We start from the raw sequence: 14,025 nt of genomic DNA, 5'->3' as shown, positions 1-14,025 counted from the left end.
AGGTGATAAAAGTTCACATTCTTCCTGTCTTTGGCATAAGGAAAAAACTTGTGCTTGGAAATCATAAAGCATTACTTTTGGGCATCTTGGTGGCTTAGTCAGTTAAGAGTCTGCCTTCGGCTCAGGTCATGACCTTGGGGTCCTGGGATCTAGTCCCCCATTGGGCTCCCGGCTTAACGGGGAGCTTGCTTCTCGCTCTACCCTTCCCCCTGCTCATGCTCTGTCTCTCAAATAAATAAATATGTTTTAAAAAATAATAAAGCATTACTTCCAGCTCCTGGTTCTATTGCTTGCTAATTATATAAATTTGGGCAAGCTGGTTTCATCATCTGTACAATGGGTATAAGAGTATTTCCCTCAAAGGGATTGTTGTGAAGATCAAATGCTGAAGTGCTTAACATACTGGAAGGAGTAGGCAGAATATATCTGTTCTTACTGCATTACTTCATCCAGCAATAATTGTGTACTAATGCTTCCTATTTGCCTCTTTTTGTCAAAGTGCTTTCACAGCTAGCCTTGGTAATGACCGGTGAACCAAATAAACAAAGTGAGAAATTTCTTTCCTAGGATTTCAAGAACCGTGTCTTGGTTGGCTGAATAAAGACAACAGCGGTGGTGGCAGCTGAAATTTCCCCAAGGGAGCCTCACTACAGCGATTACGCAAGTCCACATCAGCCCCCAGCATCAGACCGTGTCCCTCCCAGTATGCTGACCCATGCCCTTCCTCTTCCCCTTCCCCTTGTTATGACACATGCGCTTTCTCTCCCCCTCAACCTAGCTCATGACAATTTCCCTCGTAACAAAAGTCATAGAGCTCTGGCCAGAAAGACAGCAGGACTAGAAAACAAGCCACAAGCTACCAAAAACTCCATCATGCAAGCAAGGAGCTTCAGGGCAGGGGGTGGGTGGCTGAGCTGAAACGGTGCTTTAAATCATTGCTTCCAGTCAGGATGGCCTCAAGGGACAGAAGCTCGGTTCTCCAAACCAGCAAGAGTAAAAGGAACCTCCAGAAATGAGTAAGATGATCCCCATCACGACACACAACCAGGTCATACACGGTTACCACTCTTGCGGTCTGCAGATCTGTGCCTATCCATAACTATTTGCTGCTGGCCCATGACAAAGCACAGAAATCAAGAGTAACATTTAGAAACTGTAAGAGCAGTTGGACAGTAATTATGTGTCTGTCAAATCTAAAATAAAAATTTTATGGTTGTATTTTGCCTTTTTATTTCATTTTTCTAGAAATGTATTCTCACTGTCCTTTACAAAAGCATTGGCGGGGGTGGGGGTCGGGGGTCAGGGAAGCATTGGTCCACGGCCACTAGTCCGGCAGCAGACAGCTTCAGTGCTGGGTTACAAGCGTCTAAATAGTTGAGTGGGTGCAAATCTCTCTCCTCATTCAGCAGGATGTGGCTACTTGGGCTGTATCCCCCTCCAGATCAAAAATACAGTAAAACCATAGCATTTTTCTTCATTCCACCCATAAGAAAAGAAAATGATAGTCTATTTTATCAGGACTGTAATAAAAATCAGCTTCCAATATACAATCCAGTCCAAACTTCACCACAATGGAAGTCATCAATGTCCAGAGGGCTTTTTCTTCAAGCATTTCTGAAGACCACAGACACAATACTCTGTTCAGAACTAGAAGATATCAATGGGGGAAATTCTGAATGTGAGACAGAAAATCTGGGTTCAAGTCCTGGCTTTACTGCCCAAAGGCTTTTTAACATTGTGTTAAGTGATCATCTCACTGAGCAGTTTCCTGAACTACAAAAAAATGGAGATTAAAATCATCTACCCAATCTATATCTTAGGAGACTCAAATAGATAATGTCTGTGGAATGCACCCCATAAAGTACATGATGGGAATGGGATTGCGGGCCCTGCCGGACTAAAACAGGAGCTTCTGACAGTCTCAAAAGAAATAGTTCCAGGGGAACTAGATGGCTCAGTCGGTTAAAGGTCTACCTTCAGCTCAGGCCGTGATTCCAGGGTCCTAGGATCAAGCCCTGAGTCAGGCTCCCTGCTCAGTGGGGAGTCTGCTTCTCCCTCTCTCTCTGTTGCTCTCCCTGTTTGTGCTCTCATGCTCTGTCAAATAAAACCTTAAAAAAAAGAAGTCGCTAATATAGTAGAGTGAGAAAGTTGATCAGAGTATTAACATTCTTTGAGTATTTTCTTAATTTTGAATTAGAAAATGATGCCTTCAAATCTTTCCCTATTTAGAAAGCACTCTTATTTTCTAATGAACTATTAAATGTGTTTGTTTCCATCCACACTACCAGGCACCTAACATCACGGCAGACACGATGACAGGCAAAGGGCACAGGGCGCAGGCCCTCGGGAAACACAGGGCTGTAGGGTGTTCCGATGGCAGACTCCAGACAGTATGTGACTCAAACACAGCAGGAATGAGAGAGGGGCCATAACTTGTACAACTCTTTGGCAACCCTCTCAAAGGACCACAAACTTAAAAATATATCACTTCACTCCTATTCGTCAGGCGACAGAAAACCAGAAAATCATAATGTATTTTAGCTTTATTGGAGACATATTACAGTAGACAAACAAGTAGACAAACACATGCCTTATAAAATATACATTCTCATGTGTGAGAAAATATAAATAGATACTAGGAAAGGACCACACTGAAAAACAACTTGGCTTAGAACTCTCTTTCGATACATCTGGTATCAGGGCTACTCAGATTGACATCCTCTGTGGGAAGAAGAGGGAACAGGAGAGGGTAGAAATAGTCTCTCTATGGATCAAGAGGCCACTTTAAGTAGCCAAGAGATATACTCCAAGAGCACTTGACCACCTGATGATCAATTTCTCTTTCAAGACGGTTTAGTTGATAAAGGATCACTTTACTCTTTCTAATCTAAAAACAGGCTCAAATCAAGTTGTTTTTTCACCCTCACCCCACTCATTGGTGGAGATTATTGGGACCACTAAGAAACACTCAACACACAACCTGAAGGGAGGAGGTCCAAATATTACTCTTCACACACACATACACACACCCCAACACATGCACACATGTGCATACAGACACACACACGTCCCTACCTCTTATTACCCACAACATCTTCAGATGATTCATGGGCTTGCAGGTGTTGTTTTGTAAAGAGCAGCTTGTAATATATCTCTTAATTCGGAGCTTGTTATTTTCATCAACAAACCAGGCAGTTGTCCGGAAAAGAAAAAAAAAATTAAGGCTAACTGATATTGGTTGAGACAGCACTCTAAACAAAAAAGTTCTAAGTTAGAAGCAGAAGGGAAAAACATCTGCCAGACTGAACTGGGAAAGAGGACACGTCAGAGAAGAATGAGACATTCCTTGCAGGTTGCCAAAAATCTCAGCTCAACCTTGGAAGGCCCAACTACTTCACATTACCTCTGCAATCGGCATTAAGAAGCAAACTCAAAAATGGAGCACACAGCATGAAATGGCAGCAAATTTACCTCTGTTGCTCCATTACCTCCTAGTATTCCTGTGAATATTAAAATGATTGGAAAGGCTCCAACACCCTTGGGTAAAATACTGGGTGCAAAGCCGAACACCACAATTCCAACCCCATTCCAACTGGAGTCCTACTGATAAGAAGAAACAGGCATAAAAATTAAAGAGTAAAAAGGAGGGTCATAATACATTATATAGGCTCTTAAAGTTTTTAGTATGGTAATGCCATTTCTGTTACTAGCTAGTTATCGATTTCTTCAGAAGCATAAGCCCAGACATTGGTGTTTTTAGCCATTAACAGGAAAGTCTCCTTTTGTTAACCAAAAACCAAAACTCTTGAACTGAAAAAAATTTAAGTGCTCTATACTTACTGTATATAAAGGATTTTGAAAGGAAAAGTTTTAAGACTGTTAGATTGCTTTTGGAAATTTCCAATGGTAAAACTGAAAGAGACCTGAAAGTCATCTTGCCCATATTCCATTCTAAGTGCAGCAATTTCTTCAACGCTATTAACAGCGTTAATATCTGGCGTTAATATCAGCATTAATTATCTGGCTTCCACTGTTGACTTTTCCCACAAAACACTGATTATTCCAATTATTGGGCAAACCTAATTGTAGAGAATTAGTTTATACAGAATTACTAGCAAGTGTTTACTGTACCTCCCTGTTACCTTGTGCCCCACAGAATGGGAGCAGACATGACCTCTGTCCTCAAGAATAAAAACAGTGAATTTAATCCTAATTCATGGCAACACTTCAAGGTATTAAAGACTTTTATCGTATCTCCCATCTCTTAGGAAAATGGATAAGAGTCTAAGTTGCTAGACATTTTAATGTTGCTTTTACAACCCCATAATGGGCAGCGTGAAGGCAACTATTTTTAAATAGGAAAGTTACCTTTCAGAAAAATACACATAAAACTCTCAAAGTGGCACATTAGAGGGACTTCGTATCCCCCAGAGTAACTTGCACAACTAGGGAGAGCAATTTAGAAGCTGCTGAATGACAGAAAGCCAATGGCTTATATACAGACCACGTGCCAGTGCGGAGTTAAAGGAAGATGCTATTTCTTCTTCCAAGACTTGAAGAATCAATGTAAAAGGGGCACAACTTAAGAGAACTTATGTATCTCTACTGATACAAGGTGGTAACTGGATGAGGAACAGAGAGTATTTCTCCTGGCATTTTAGTTTGCCTTGCTTAACAACAATCCTGATTAAAAGAGGCATTAGGCAGACATCACACTGCAGGGAAGGAACACTGATGAGCTTCTAACCCTGTGTACAGTAGACGGATAAATCACTGCTTGGTCAAAAACATACGCAATAACAAAAAATTCCAGGAAGCCCTTCTCCTAAGATTAGAATTTATTAAATTTATTATTTTTTTAAGACCAGTTTTGTTAAACTTCACGTTTAAACAACTTCTTGACTAGTTTCTTAGGTACTTTGGCAAGCTAGGAGCATGTGGGAAGGCATCTCACCATTGGTGCTAATGGAAGGGAGAACCTGGCCATTCAGGAGACCTGACTCTGCCAGTCCTCAGAGGAAGAGGACCACCATATCCTAAGTTTTCTAGAACACTGGTTCGCACCCTGGTTTTCGGTCCTGTCACCCATAAGAGCTGATACTCACCTGCAGCCTCGCTCTAACTACCCCTTTTCACTCAAGATAAGTCTGTCAGAATTTGAGTGAGAGTATCAGATAGTTACAGGATCACCTGCATGAATGAAGACATCTGAAAGGTAAGGGAGTCACAGACTAGCTACAGATCAGCTGCAGCGCACCTCTCAACTGATTCCATGCTCTGGTGTGCGGCAGCACTGGCATTCAGACCCGCTGCCCAGATCGCAACTGGTGGCTTCCATGGAGTCAACAGTCTTCCTTTACTGAGCCGGTTTCAAAGCAGAAGAGCTCTTCTCACAAATACATCTTACACTGTCCCTCCTGCTAAGGAGGAAGTGAATCTGGCTCAAGTCAGAGTAAGCAGCATCACTCTTGTTACACTAACAAATGTTTCATGAAAGCAGCTTTGTATTAGAGTAGCATAATCCTCCCTGGTCCCTGGAGGGATCACAAATTCACAGAATGTTACAGCTGGAAAGGGCTCTGGAGCATCTAGGAGAATGCCCTTATTTCAGAAATGAGAAAATCAGGCTGCGAAGCAGACTCCTGCCCCTGACTGCAGAGCCAATATGGGGCAGGGCTAGGAACAAAATCAGGTCTCCTGATTCTACATCAGCCCTGTACAGATTAAAGTACAACCTAGTAAGGAAGAAGAGGAATCACAAATTGAAAGGATGGGAAAATAGTGATATTTAAGAAGTTCGAAGTAAAAATGAACAGATGCTGACAGTTCAAAAAAGGAAAGAGAATGGCTTGGTGGTATAAAACCGTTAGAGACGCTACTGCCTATGGGAGGAAAAAACTAGGACTGACAACTAGATGTAATTCAACTTTCTGGCAAAATATGAGTTTAGAACCCTTGAAATGCACAATAACTTAGAAATAGATATTTTCATTTAATTGATGGAAATTATCCAGCACGTAACTAGTACTCACTAGACTGAGAGGACAGAATCTGACAGCCTAGGGTAAGGAAATCTGAAAGCACAAAGCAAAAAAGAACTTTAGTTCATGACATTCCATTATAAAGTCCTTTGCTCACATAAAGCTTTTTGCTATCAAAAATTCAAGAGAACTTTTTGGCTTAAATAATCACTTGTATAAAACAAGGAAAACACTCTAAAGCTTTGTAAGAATTTGTGCACATTCAACTTATTCCCAAAAGCACTCTACCTTTAAGATACACTGTGCATTGGCAGAAGAGATATTAATAAAAAAAAAAAAAACAAAAAACAGAAAAGAAGCAATCTTTGGTTTCCTCATCACCTAAATACTTTGCTGAAAGAAGATATTCCCAAAAGAAATTTTCCTTTGTCTCTGTGCACATGACTATGATAAGACGGACTGCTAGTCTTTTGAGTCTTTTTATGCTAGAAAGGTAATACTACCTGGCACTTGTAAACAGATGGCAAACGATTAGACATATGAACTTTTAGGTCTGAGTAAAGTAGCTAATTAGACCAAGACTGTGTTTGTGTGTATGCAATCACTAGGTTCCCTGCCTCTATACATATACTTCTTAACAAACATATTTTTAAAACTTCAAACAAAGTCTTTAGGTTCACTAAACCAAGTCATACAAAATCTGTGGTCAGAGACGCTGCTGTCAATATTATTAACTGGATATTATATATAATTCTGGCATATCAAAAATATTTACAATGCAGCCAACACATATGGTCAATGAATACAAAAATTATTTATAAATGCACATATATTTACAATGAGATCCCTGGGTGATAAGGACCAAAAAAAAAGATTCACAAGAATACAAAACCCTTTGATGTGGTAACAATTGGTCAAGCCTGGGATTCTTGTCAAAGACCTTGAATATCAAAGCCCTGGTCTCAACTAGATGCTTAAAAACACTGAAGAATCCCAGACACACTTCCCAGAGGGCTCCAAAGTTATTTCTGTTCCTGGAAGACACACCAGTACAGTGATGTTTTCTCAGAATCATTCTGCAGGTTGAGACAATCCAGCATGTTAAGCAGCAATGAGACTCCCTAACAGGCAGTGCACAGCTGGGCACATCCCCGTGGAACCATCAGCAAGCACGTTTGTCCTGTATTTTCCTCTGCCCGTGTTGCACAGGTTTTATTAGATGTACCCATTTCTGTCAGCCATTTCCCCTTCTTCATCAGGAATAAGCCCAAATAAATGCCTGGCGTACCTCAGTGGGGTCAGATGTAATTGCAGACGGGGTAAAGCAAATGCTGACTTTGGGGTTTCTTCTGAACTCTGAGGTAGTAAATACAAAATGAAGTAACTTGGGTCTCTGCCCACATCTCCTTCTGGAGTGAGTTTCATGTGCCCTCACTACCATCTTGAATGTTCCGAGTCCTACTAAAATCAAAAGCACGGTCGTGCAACCTGTGACAAGGTGTGGGGGAGGCGGAACAGTCTGGGCCACTCTCTGCCAGACCCTCGTTTTGAAGGACTTGTGGTGGCTCAAGGACTGGCTGCTGGGAAAAGGGAGGATGAGGCAAGCCTAGCTCTTTGCTTGTGTTCCACAGAGGCCGCGGCAACGTTTCTGAAAATGAAAGACAACAATCAGTGGCGAATGGAAATTCAAAATTAATGGTTTAAAACTTCATTTTCTTTTATCCAAATTCTCCCAGAAATAAAGATACCCAGTATTCCTGAATAAGGACATTGAGAGTAAATGTACACTTCTCATCTTCTTAGCAACAGCTAACAAAAGAAAACAAAATAGAAACTAGAACCATGTTCTTTCAACAAGCTTAACCAATTATTTACTGAAACCATATAATATGTCCTCTGCTTTCATCTACGATTAGTGCTTCTGCTGCTACAAAAATTTAAAAATACAATCTTTAGATACATGGAAACAGATTAAAATAGTATCCCTACTATAGTGAAAGTTGCATTATACAAAAATCACTCATTTAACACAGCCATTACATCTTTAAATAACAAATGAGCATGTTAAAAAAAATTGTTTTAAAAATGAACCATTACCCTCCAGCTTCTAGCATGCCAGTAATCCTAACAATAAAATAATAACGAAAAGCAGCAATTTTAAATCCAATTATTGTACTTTGAGACTCTGGTCTCAAAGATATACATCTCTCATTCACCTTACTTACTGCAGTGGTGAGCTCTTTCCCCAAAGAATTATTTGCTGAAAGCTATATTAACTTCATGGGGATACATTTTGGAAAAAGTCAGGCAAACATTCTGGAAACACTCAGAAATAAAAACAAAACCCATGTGTTAAAGTAAGCTAAGGCAGGGTTTCTTAAGCTCTGACGTGCATACAAATAACCTAGGGATCTTGTTAAAAAAAAAGACTGGTTCACTGGGTCCAGGGTGGGAACCCTGGTCTGCATTTCTAACAAGCTCTAGGTAATGCTGAAGCTGAGACCACTCTGTGAATAGCAAGGAGTGAGAGAGCCCCAGGTAGGAATGAGCAATGCACCAAAGCACTCATTTGCTGATCTCCTCACTTACACACCAAGGCAACAATTGAGACCTCTCCGAAATGAAGAAAAAGGTAGACTTCATTTTTTGTTCTACTTAAAGCCCTTTTAGGTGTGTAACTCTTTTAGGACATGGGAACACGGAATTAGTGTTGGTGCCCTTCTTTCACAGACAATGAACTTTAAAGCCAAGAGACTAGCTTCAGTGAGTGACAGTACACTTTTCTCTGACTTGTACCGTCTTTGGAAATCTTTGGAGTTGGTCTCTGAATTAAGAACAACAGAACACATCTTAAAAGTCCCAAGTCAGATCATTCCCTCCTACCAGAAGCACCTGCAGGCCTCAGCCCCACCCAATTTCCTGTGCTCTTCCATTTTAGGCTGACAAGAGGGTGACAGCTGATGAAAAACCTGGACAGCCAGAAAGACATGCTCAGCAGAGCCCCTCATGGTCTAGAAAGAGTTCCGTTTTACTGACCAAGTTGTTAACAAATGCCTTCTCTGCACAATGTGACTTGTGTTTCTTCTCCTGGGTCATCCCACAACTGCTTCCCCACTTTGGGACCTGATCATAAGGCCTCACAGACGAAATCAAACACTGGCTAAGTGATACTGTCATTCAGTATTTACCCTCTAGAACAGCAACCAAATCATTTTTAAATCTTCTCAGGAAAAATCTCCACCAAATTATATCCTCAGCATTTCTAATCACCATTATTTAAATAAAGATGGAAAAAAAATTAAACCTATATGAAACTTTTTTAAAGTTTTTTCTATATGGCTTCTGAATTTTTAGAAGTGTGATCTTGATACTCCCACAGAAGCTGTTTCCATCCTACTGATGCAGATATCTCTAATTCTAATCTCTGAAAATCTCTGGCCCTAGTTTATACCAGCTAGCTGTAGCTAATTACTCTATTATTCCAATTTGTTTGCTTCCTGTCAAATCAGAATGCTACTTATGTGACGGAAAAATCAAGTAGGTGAGAGTAAAAACAAAGTAATCAAAAAAGACTGTGTCCTTTACCACTATTCATCTGTGTGGACGGAAGTTTCTTCTCATTTATCCTCTCATGGTTGGTGGGAAAGGTAGCCACCTCTTTGTCTGCTGATGACACCAGGCTCTCCAGGGCAGGGGCATCTGGGGGAGGATGTGCCAAATATGTCTCTTTGGGCATCTGGACCATGAGGCTGGACAGTGTCTGATCTAGAACATCTTCCTCAGCAATATACGTGTACGGGCAGTATTCTCGGGTCCTGGAGTAGATGTTGGCATTGTCATAACAATCTGAGCAAATAACCCGGGTACCAGGACCACCTGAGGACGACACAGGAAAGAATCCTTCAGTTAAGGAGTCAGCTTTGCCAATCACCCGTTTTCTGCACCAGCCATCCCCATTTTCACCGCAGCTGGCATTGACTGAGCACTTACTTGATAAACCAGGTAAAGTCTCAAGGTCCTTCTGTGCATTAACTAATTTAATCCTCACAGCATCCCTATGCGGTGGGTACTAGTATTACCCCCATTTTACAGACGGGGTAACTACAACACAGAGACATGAGGGAACCTGCTCCAAAACACTGCTATAACACACGGCTGAAAACTTGGGCACTCTGGCTCCGGGGCCCATGCTCTTAAACGCTATGGTTAAACCACTTATGTCCAGCCTGGATAAGGTGATGCCCAATTCAAGGGAACGAAGATGCGGCTGCACTGTGCTATAAGACACAGGTCTGGCTGAAGCGAACTAAAGCAGAGAACAAGGACTAAGGAGGACTTCACTTCATAAAGTCTGCATTACTTTCATGAGTCAAGGAATTAAGCAATACTCATGGCTTAAAGTACCCCTAGAGAAAGCCTCTGATGGTCAAGAGTCCTGTCTGACACATGTGCGTGTCTGGCAGAGGTAAAGTTTAATAACGAGCTCCCCAGACTGTTATGTGCTTTGAAAGCTGTTCAAAGAGAAAAAAAGAGAGTGAGAAATAAAGAGCAAGTAACTTCCTGATCAAGCAACAGTGTTACAACTGGAAGTTAGTTTGGCCCAGAAAGCAGTGTAATTTCCCACCAATTTCAAAGAGCAGAGGCATTTAAAGATTCTTTTAAATGCTATAAGTACCCCCTCTTTCCATGGAAAGCCAAAATAAAATCCAATTTAGCGATGAAACCAATAAATTCTGTTAACGCTCAGCCTAAAAAAATCTCCGTATGAACAGAAAAGGCCTTTCATTTGTACAGTGCTGGAAGGACTACACCTATTTGTTGAAAGATCTATGAGAATCCTGAGGGAAGTGCTTTATAAAATACCGCTTCTTTACTTTAAAAATGAGAAAGTTAAAGCTCAGATTTCAGTAACTTGTTCATGGTCCCAGAGCCGGAAAAAAGGAACTAGGAAATCAAACCCAATTCTTCTATCCCTTAATTCACCTCCCTGAGTTCTGTCACTCCCGGAGGGAAGAGGGGAGTGGGGAAGAGAAGTAGTACTGAGAAGCCAAGTTAATTAGGGAACATCTTGTATCTCTCTGATTTCTCCAACATATGCGGAGAATCATCACTGCCCTTTAAACTTCAGCGACTATCAACCTGTCAGCAGGAGACACAAACCGCCCCTGGATATGGTCTGAAGAATGCTCATGCCTTAAAAAGACAAGACCCCTCAAAAAAGTTTCGAGAGCACCTCCTTCTCATAGTAATACTTTGGTTTGGGAGACTTTGCTGGGTATGCCAATCCCTTGTTTTGGGATGTGTTTCTTCTGTCAGATGATTTTCTTCTCTGGTACGATTTCAGTTGATTTCCATCCATCCTATTTCTCAGGCATTCCAATGTTTTCACTGAGTATCTTACTTTAAAATGTTGTGTCAGGTTAATGGGAAAACTACACGCTGACAAATAAACTCAACAAAATAGGCCAAAATTGTAAGCATATACAACAAAGAGTCAGTACCATCAGTGCCTTTGTGTAAATATCCATTGGCAGGAGGCATAAGTTGCTGATGACTGCCTGCCTCAGAGTTGCTGTAGCCTTCCTGTGGCTCTGACAGTGTTCCTTGGGAAGACAAGTAGCTGGGAATGTCTGCAGGCAGATTAAGCTCCTCTGTAAAAGAGACATCTGTAACTTTCAAATAACATTAGGCAACACTCAGAAGACTATAGTGCAAATGTGCTCCACTTTGATATACCCACTGGCCAGGAAAATGTTATCTAACTAGGACAGGTCTTAGGATTTTCCCCCCAAACTCTTTCTTGCTAAAATTCTTTTCAAAGATTCATTTAAAAAGTATTACTAAAAGAGGCAAATCCTAAAATCTAAAATCTAATCCACAGGCATACTTTCATGTCTGACTGAGCCTCCTCTCTTTCAGGATTTCAGGGAAGGGGTGTGAAAGGCCAATCCCAGTCAGAAGGGCTCCACTCTTTGCCCACAGAGAAGCTTCGACGGAAATGAGCCTTAGGCATTAAAGAAAGAAGGTGCACCTGTAGCATGTTTATAAGAGCAAAGTTTGGGGGAACTATCTAAAAATTCTTAAAATTATTCATCGGATGGGTGCCTGGGTGGCTCAGTGGGTTAAGCCTCTGCCTTCAGCTCAGGTCATGATCCCAGGACCCTGGGATTGAGCCCCGCATTGGGCTCTCTGCTCAGCAGGGAGCCTCCTTCCCAAACACCCAACCCCCACCCCAGCCTGCCTCTCTGCCTACTTGTGATATCTGTCAAATAAATACATAAAATCTTTAAAAAAAAATTCATTGGAGACATTCCATTATTTCAATGAAGTTGGACATTTTAACAAAAAAACTCTTCCTTCTATCATATATAAAGGATCAAAGCTCCACAGCTTTTTCTATTTTATAATAAACTGTATTCTACATTCCTGACTCAAGTACAAGCTGTAGGTATCAACTGAGTACCACTCACCTGTGTTTGTGATACTGTAGTCTTCATTCTTCCTTCTCATGTGGTAAATAACAATGACCCAGATCAAAGAGGTGCCCACAACACAGCAGACCACAACAATGATGACAATGCCAACTGTGGTCCAGCCATCATCTTCATGCCCAATGCTACTCTGGGAAGAGTCACAATTGGGAGATGAAATGACATTTAGGTAAATGTGACCACGTTCTGTCCCAAGGGTGTTAGACATAATGCAGGTGTATTTCCCAGCATCTTCCAGGCCAGCATCGACAATGATGAGAAGCTGGTTGGCTGCCGCAAAGAAGTGCCGTTCTGTCACCAGCAGTGGCCCGTCATCTTTGGTCCAGTTGAGACGAGGGGCAGGACTCCCTCCAGCTATGCACTGTAATACTGCAGTCTCACCTCGGGTTACTGTCTTATCCTCCAGGGGTCTGATAAATGAGGGTGTCTCTAACAGAAAGAGTGTATAAAAAATCATGTTAAACAATTTTAGTTCTTAAATCCCACTGAATTAGATGAATGAGGTAATGATGCAATAAGTAAGCAATTTCAGGGGCGCCTGAGTGGCTCAGTGGGTTAATAAGCAGCCAACTCTTGATTTTAGCTCAGGTCATAATCTACAGATCCTGGGATCAAGCCTTGCGTCGGGCTCCATGCTCAGCATGCAGTCTGCTTGAGATTCTCTCTCTCCCTCTACCTCCCCCTAGGATAAATAAATAAATCTTAAAAAATAATAATAATAATAATAATAAGTAGGGGCGTCTAGGTGGCTCCGTGGGTTAAAGCCTCTGCCTTCAGCTCAGGTCATGATCCCAGGGTCCTGAGATCGAGCCCCACTTCAAGCTCTCTGCTCAGCGGGGAGTCTGCTTCCCTTCCTCTCTCTCTCTGCATGCCTCTCTGCCTATTGTGATCTCTATCAAATGAATAAATAAAAAAATCTTAAAAAAAAAAGTAAGCACTTTCATATACTCATGGAAAGATTAGAAGTTAGTGTTCAGAAAAGCAAAAGCCTCAAAAATCTTATCTTACTAATTCTACCTTAGGCAAGCTATCCTAAGCAAGGAAGTCAAAAAGATTTATACATGAACAGGTTTATTATGAAATTAGTTGTAATTTTTAAAAATAAAGGAAAAGATCTTTAAATCTAGCAGAAAAGGTTGTTAAATAAACCATAGTACAAATACATGATATTTTTTGAAGACTTAATGACAGAGCAACCCTTATGATACAATACTTAAGAGGAAAAAAGTAGGTACATAACTTCATGAAAATGTGTTTTTAAAAAAGTCCAGCATATGCCAAAATCTTTAACAGTGTTTTAGTGACTTTCCCTTTTTCTAATTTTCTATATATCCTACATTTTTAAAACGATATACTTATTTTTCTGATTACACAAGGAAATAACACAAACTAACAAACTTTTAAAAAACCTAACATCAGGGGCGCCTGGTGGCTCAGTGGGTTAAAGCCTCTGCCTTAGGCCCAGGTCATGATCCCAGGGTCTTGGGATAGAGTCCCGCATTAGGCTCTCTGCTCACCAGGGAGCCTGCTTCCTCCTCTCTCTCTGCCTGCCT

The 14,025-nt window shown here is 41.1% G+C and overlaps 1 protein-coding gene across 3 annotated transcripts in view; it reads right to left on the bottom strand.

Annotated features, from left to right (window-relative positions):
• Window positions 1-2,528: 2,528 nt before the first annotated feature.
• LRIG2 (leucine rich repeats and immunoglobulin like domains 2) overlaps window positions 2,529-14,025 on the bottom strand; it is a 68,636-nt gene continuing 57,139 nt past the window's right edge. The window contains exons 15-18 of one of the 3 annotated variants that reach the window (XM_044238936.1): window positions 12,452-12,901; window positions 11,483-11,647; window positions 9,567-9,857; window positions 2,529-7,629 (exon numbers count right to left, since the gene is read on the bottom strand). In XM_044238936.1, coding sequence (XP_044094871.1) covers window positions 7,403-7,629; window positions 9,567-9,857; window positions 11,483-11,647; window positions 12,452-12,901 — 1,133 coding nt within the window. In that variant the 3' untranslated portion in view covers window positions 2,529-7,402. The remainder of the gene's footprint in view (window positions 7,630-9,566; window positions 9,858-11,482; window positions 11,648-12,451; window positions 12,902-14,025) is intronic. The other 2 variants (XM_044238937.1, XM_044238938.1) reach the window with 2 other exon arrangements.

Source organism: Neovison vison, chromosome 2, assembly GCF_020171115.1.
Source record: "Neovison vison isolate M4711 chromosome 2, ASM_NN_V1, whole genome shotgun sequence".
Lineage (NCBI taxonomy): Eukaryota > Metazoa > Chordata > Mammalia > Carnivora > Mustelidae > Neogale > Neogale vison.
This window is presented reverse-complemented; position numbering and strand designations above follow the sequence as displayed.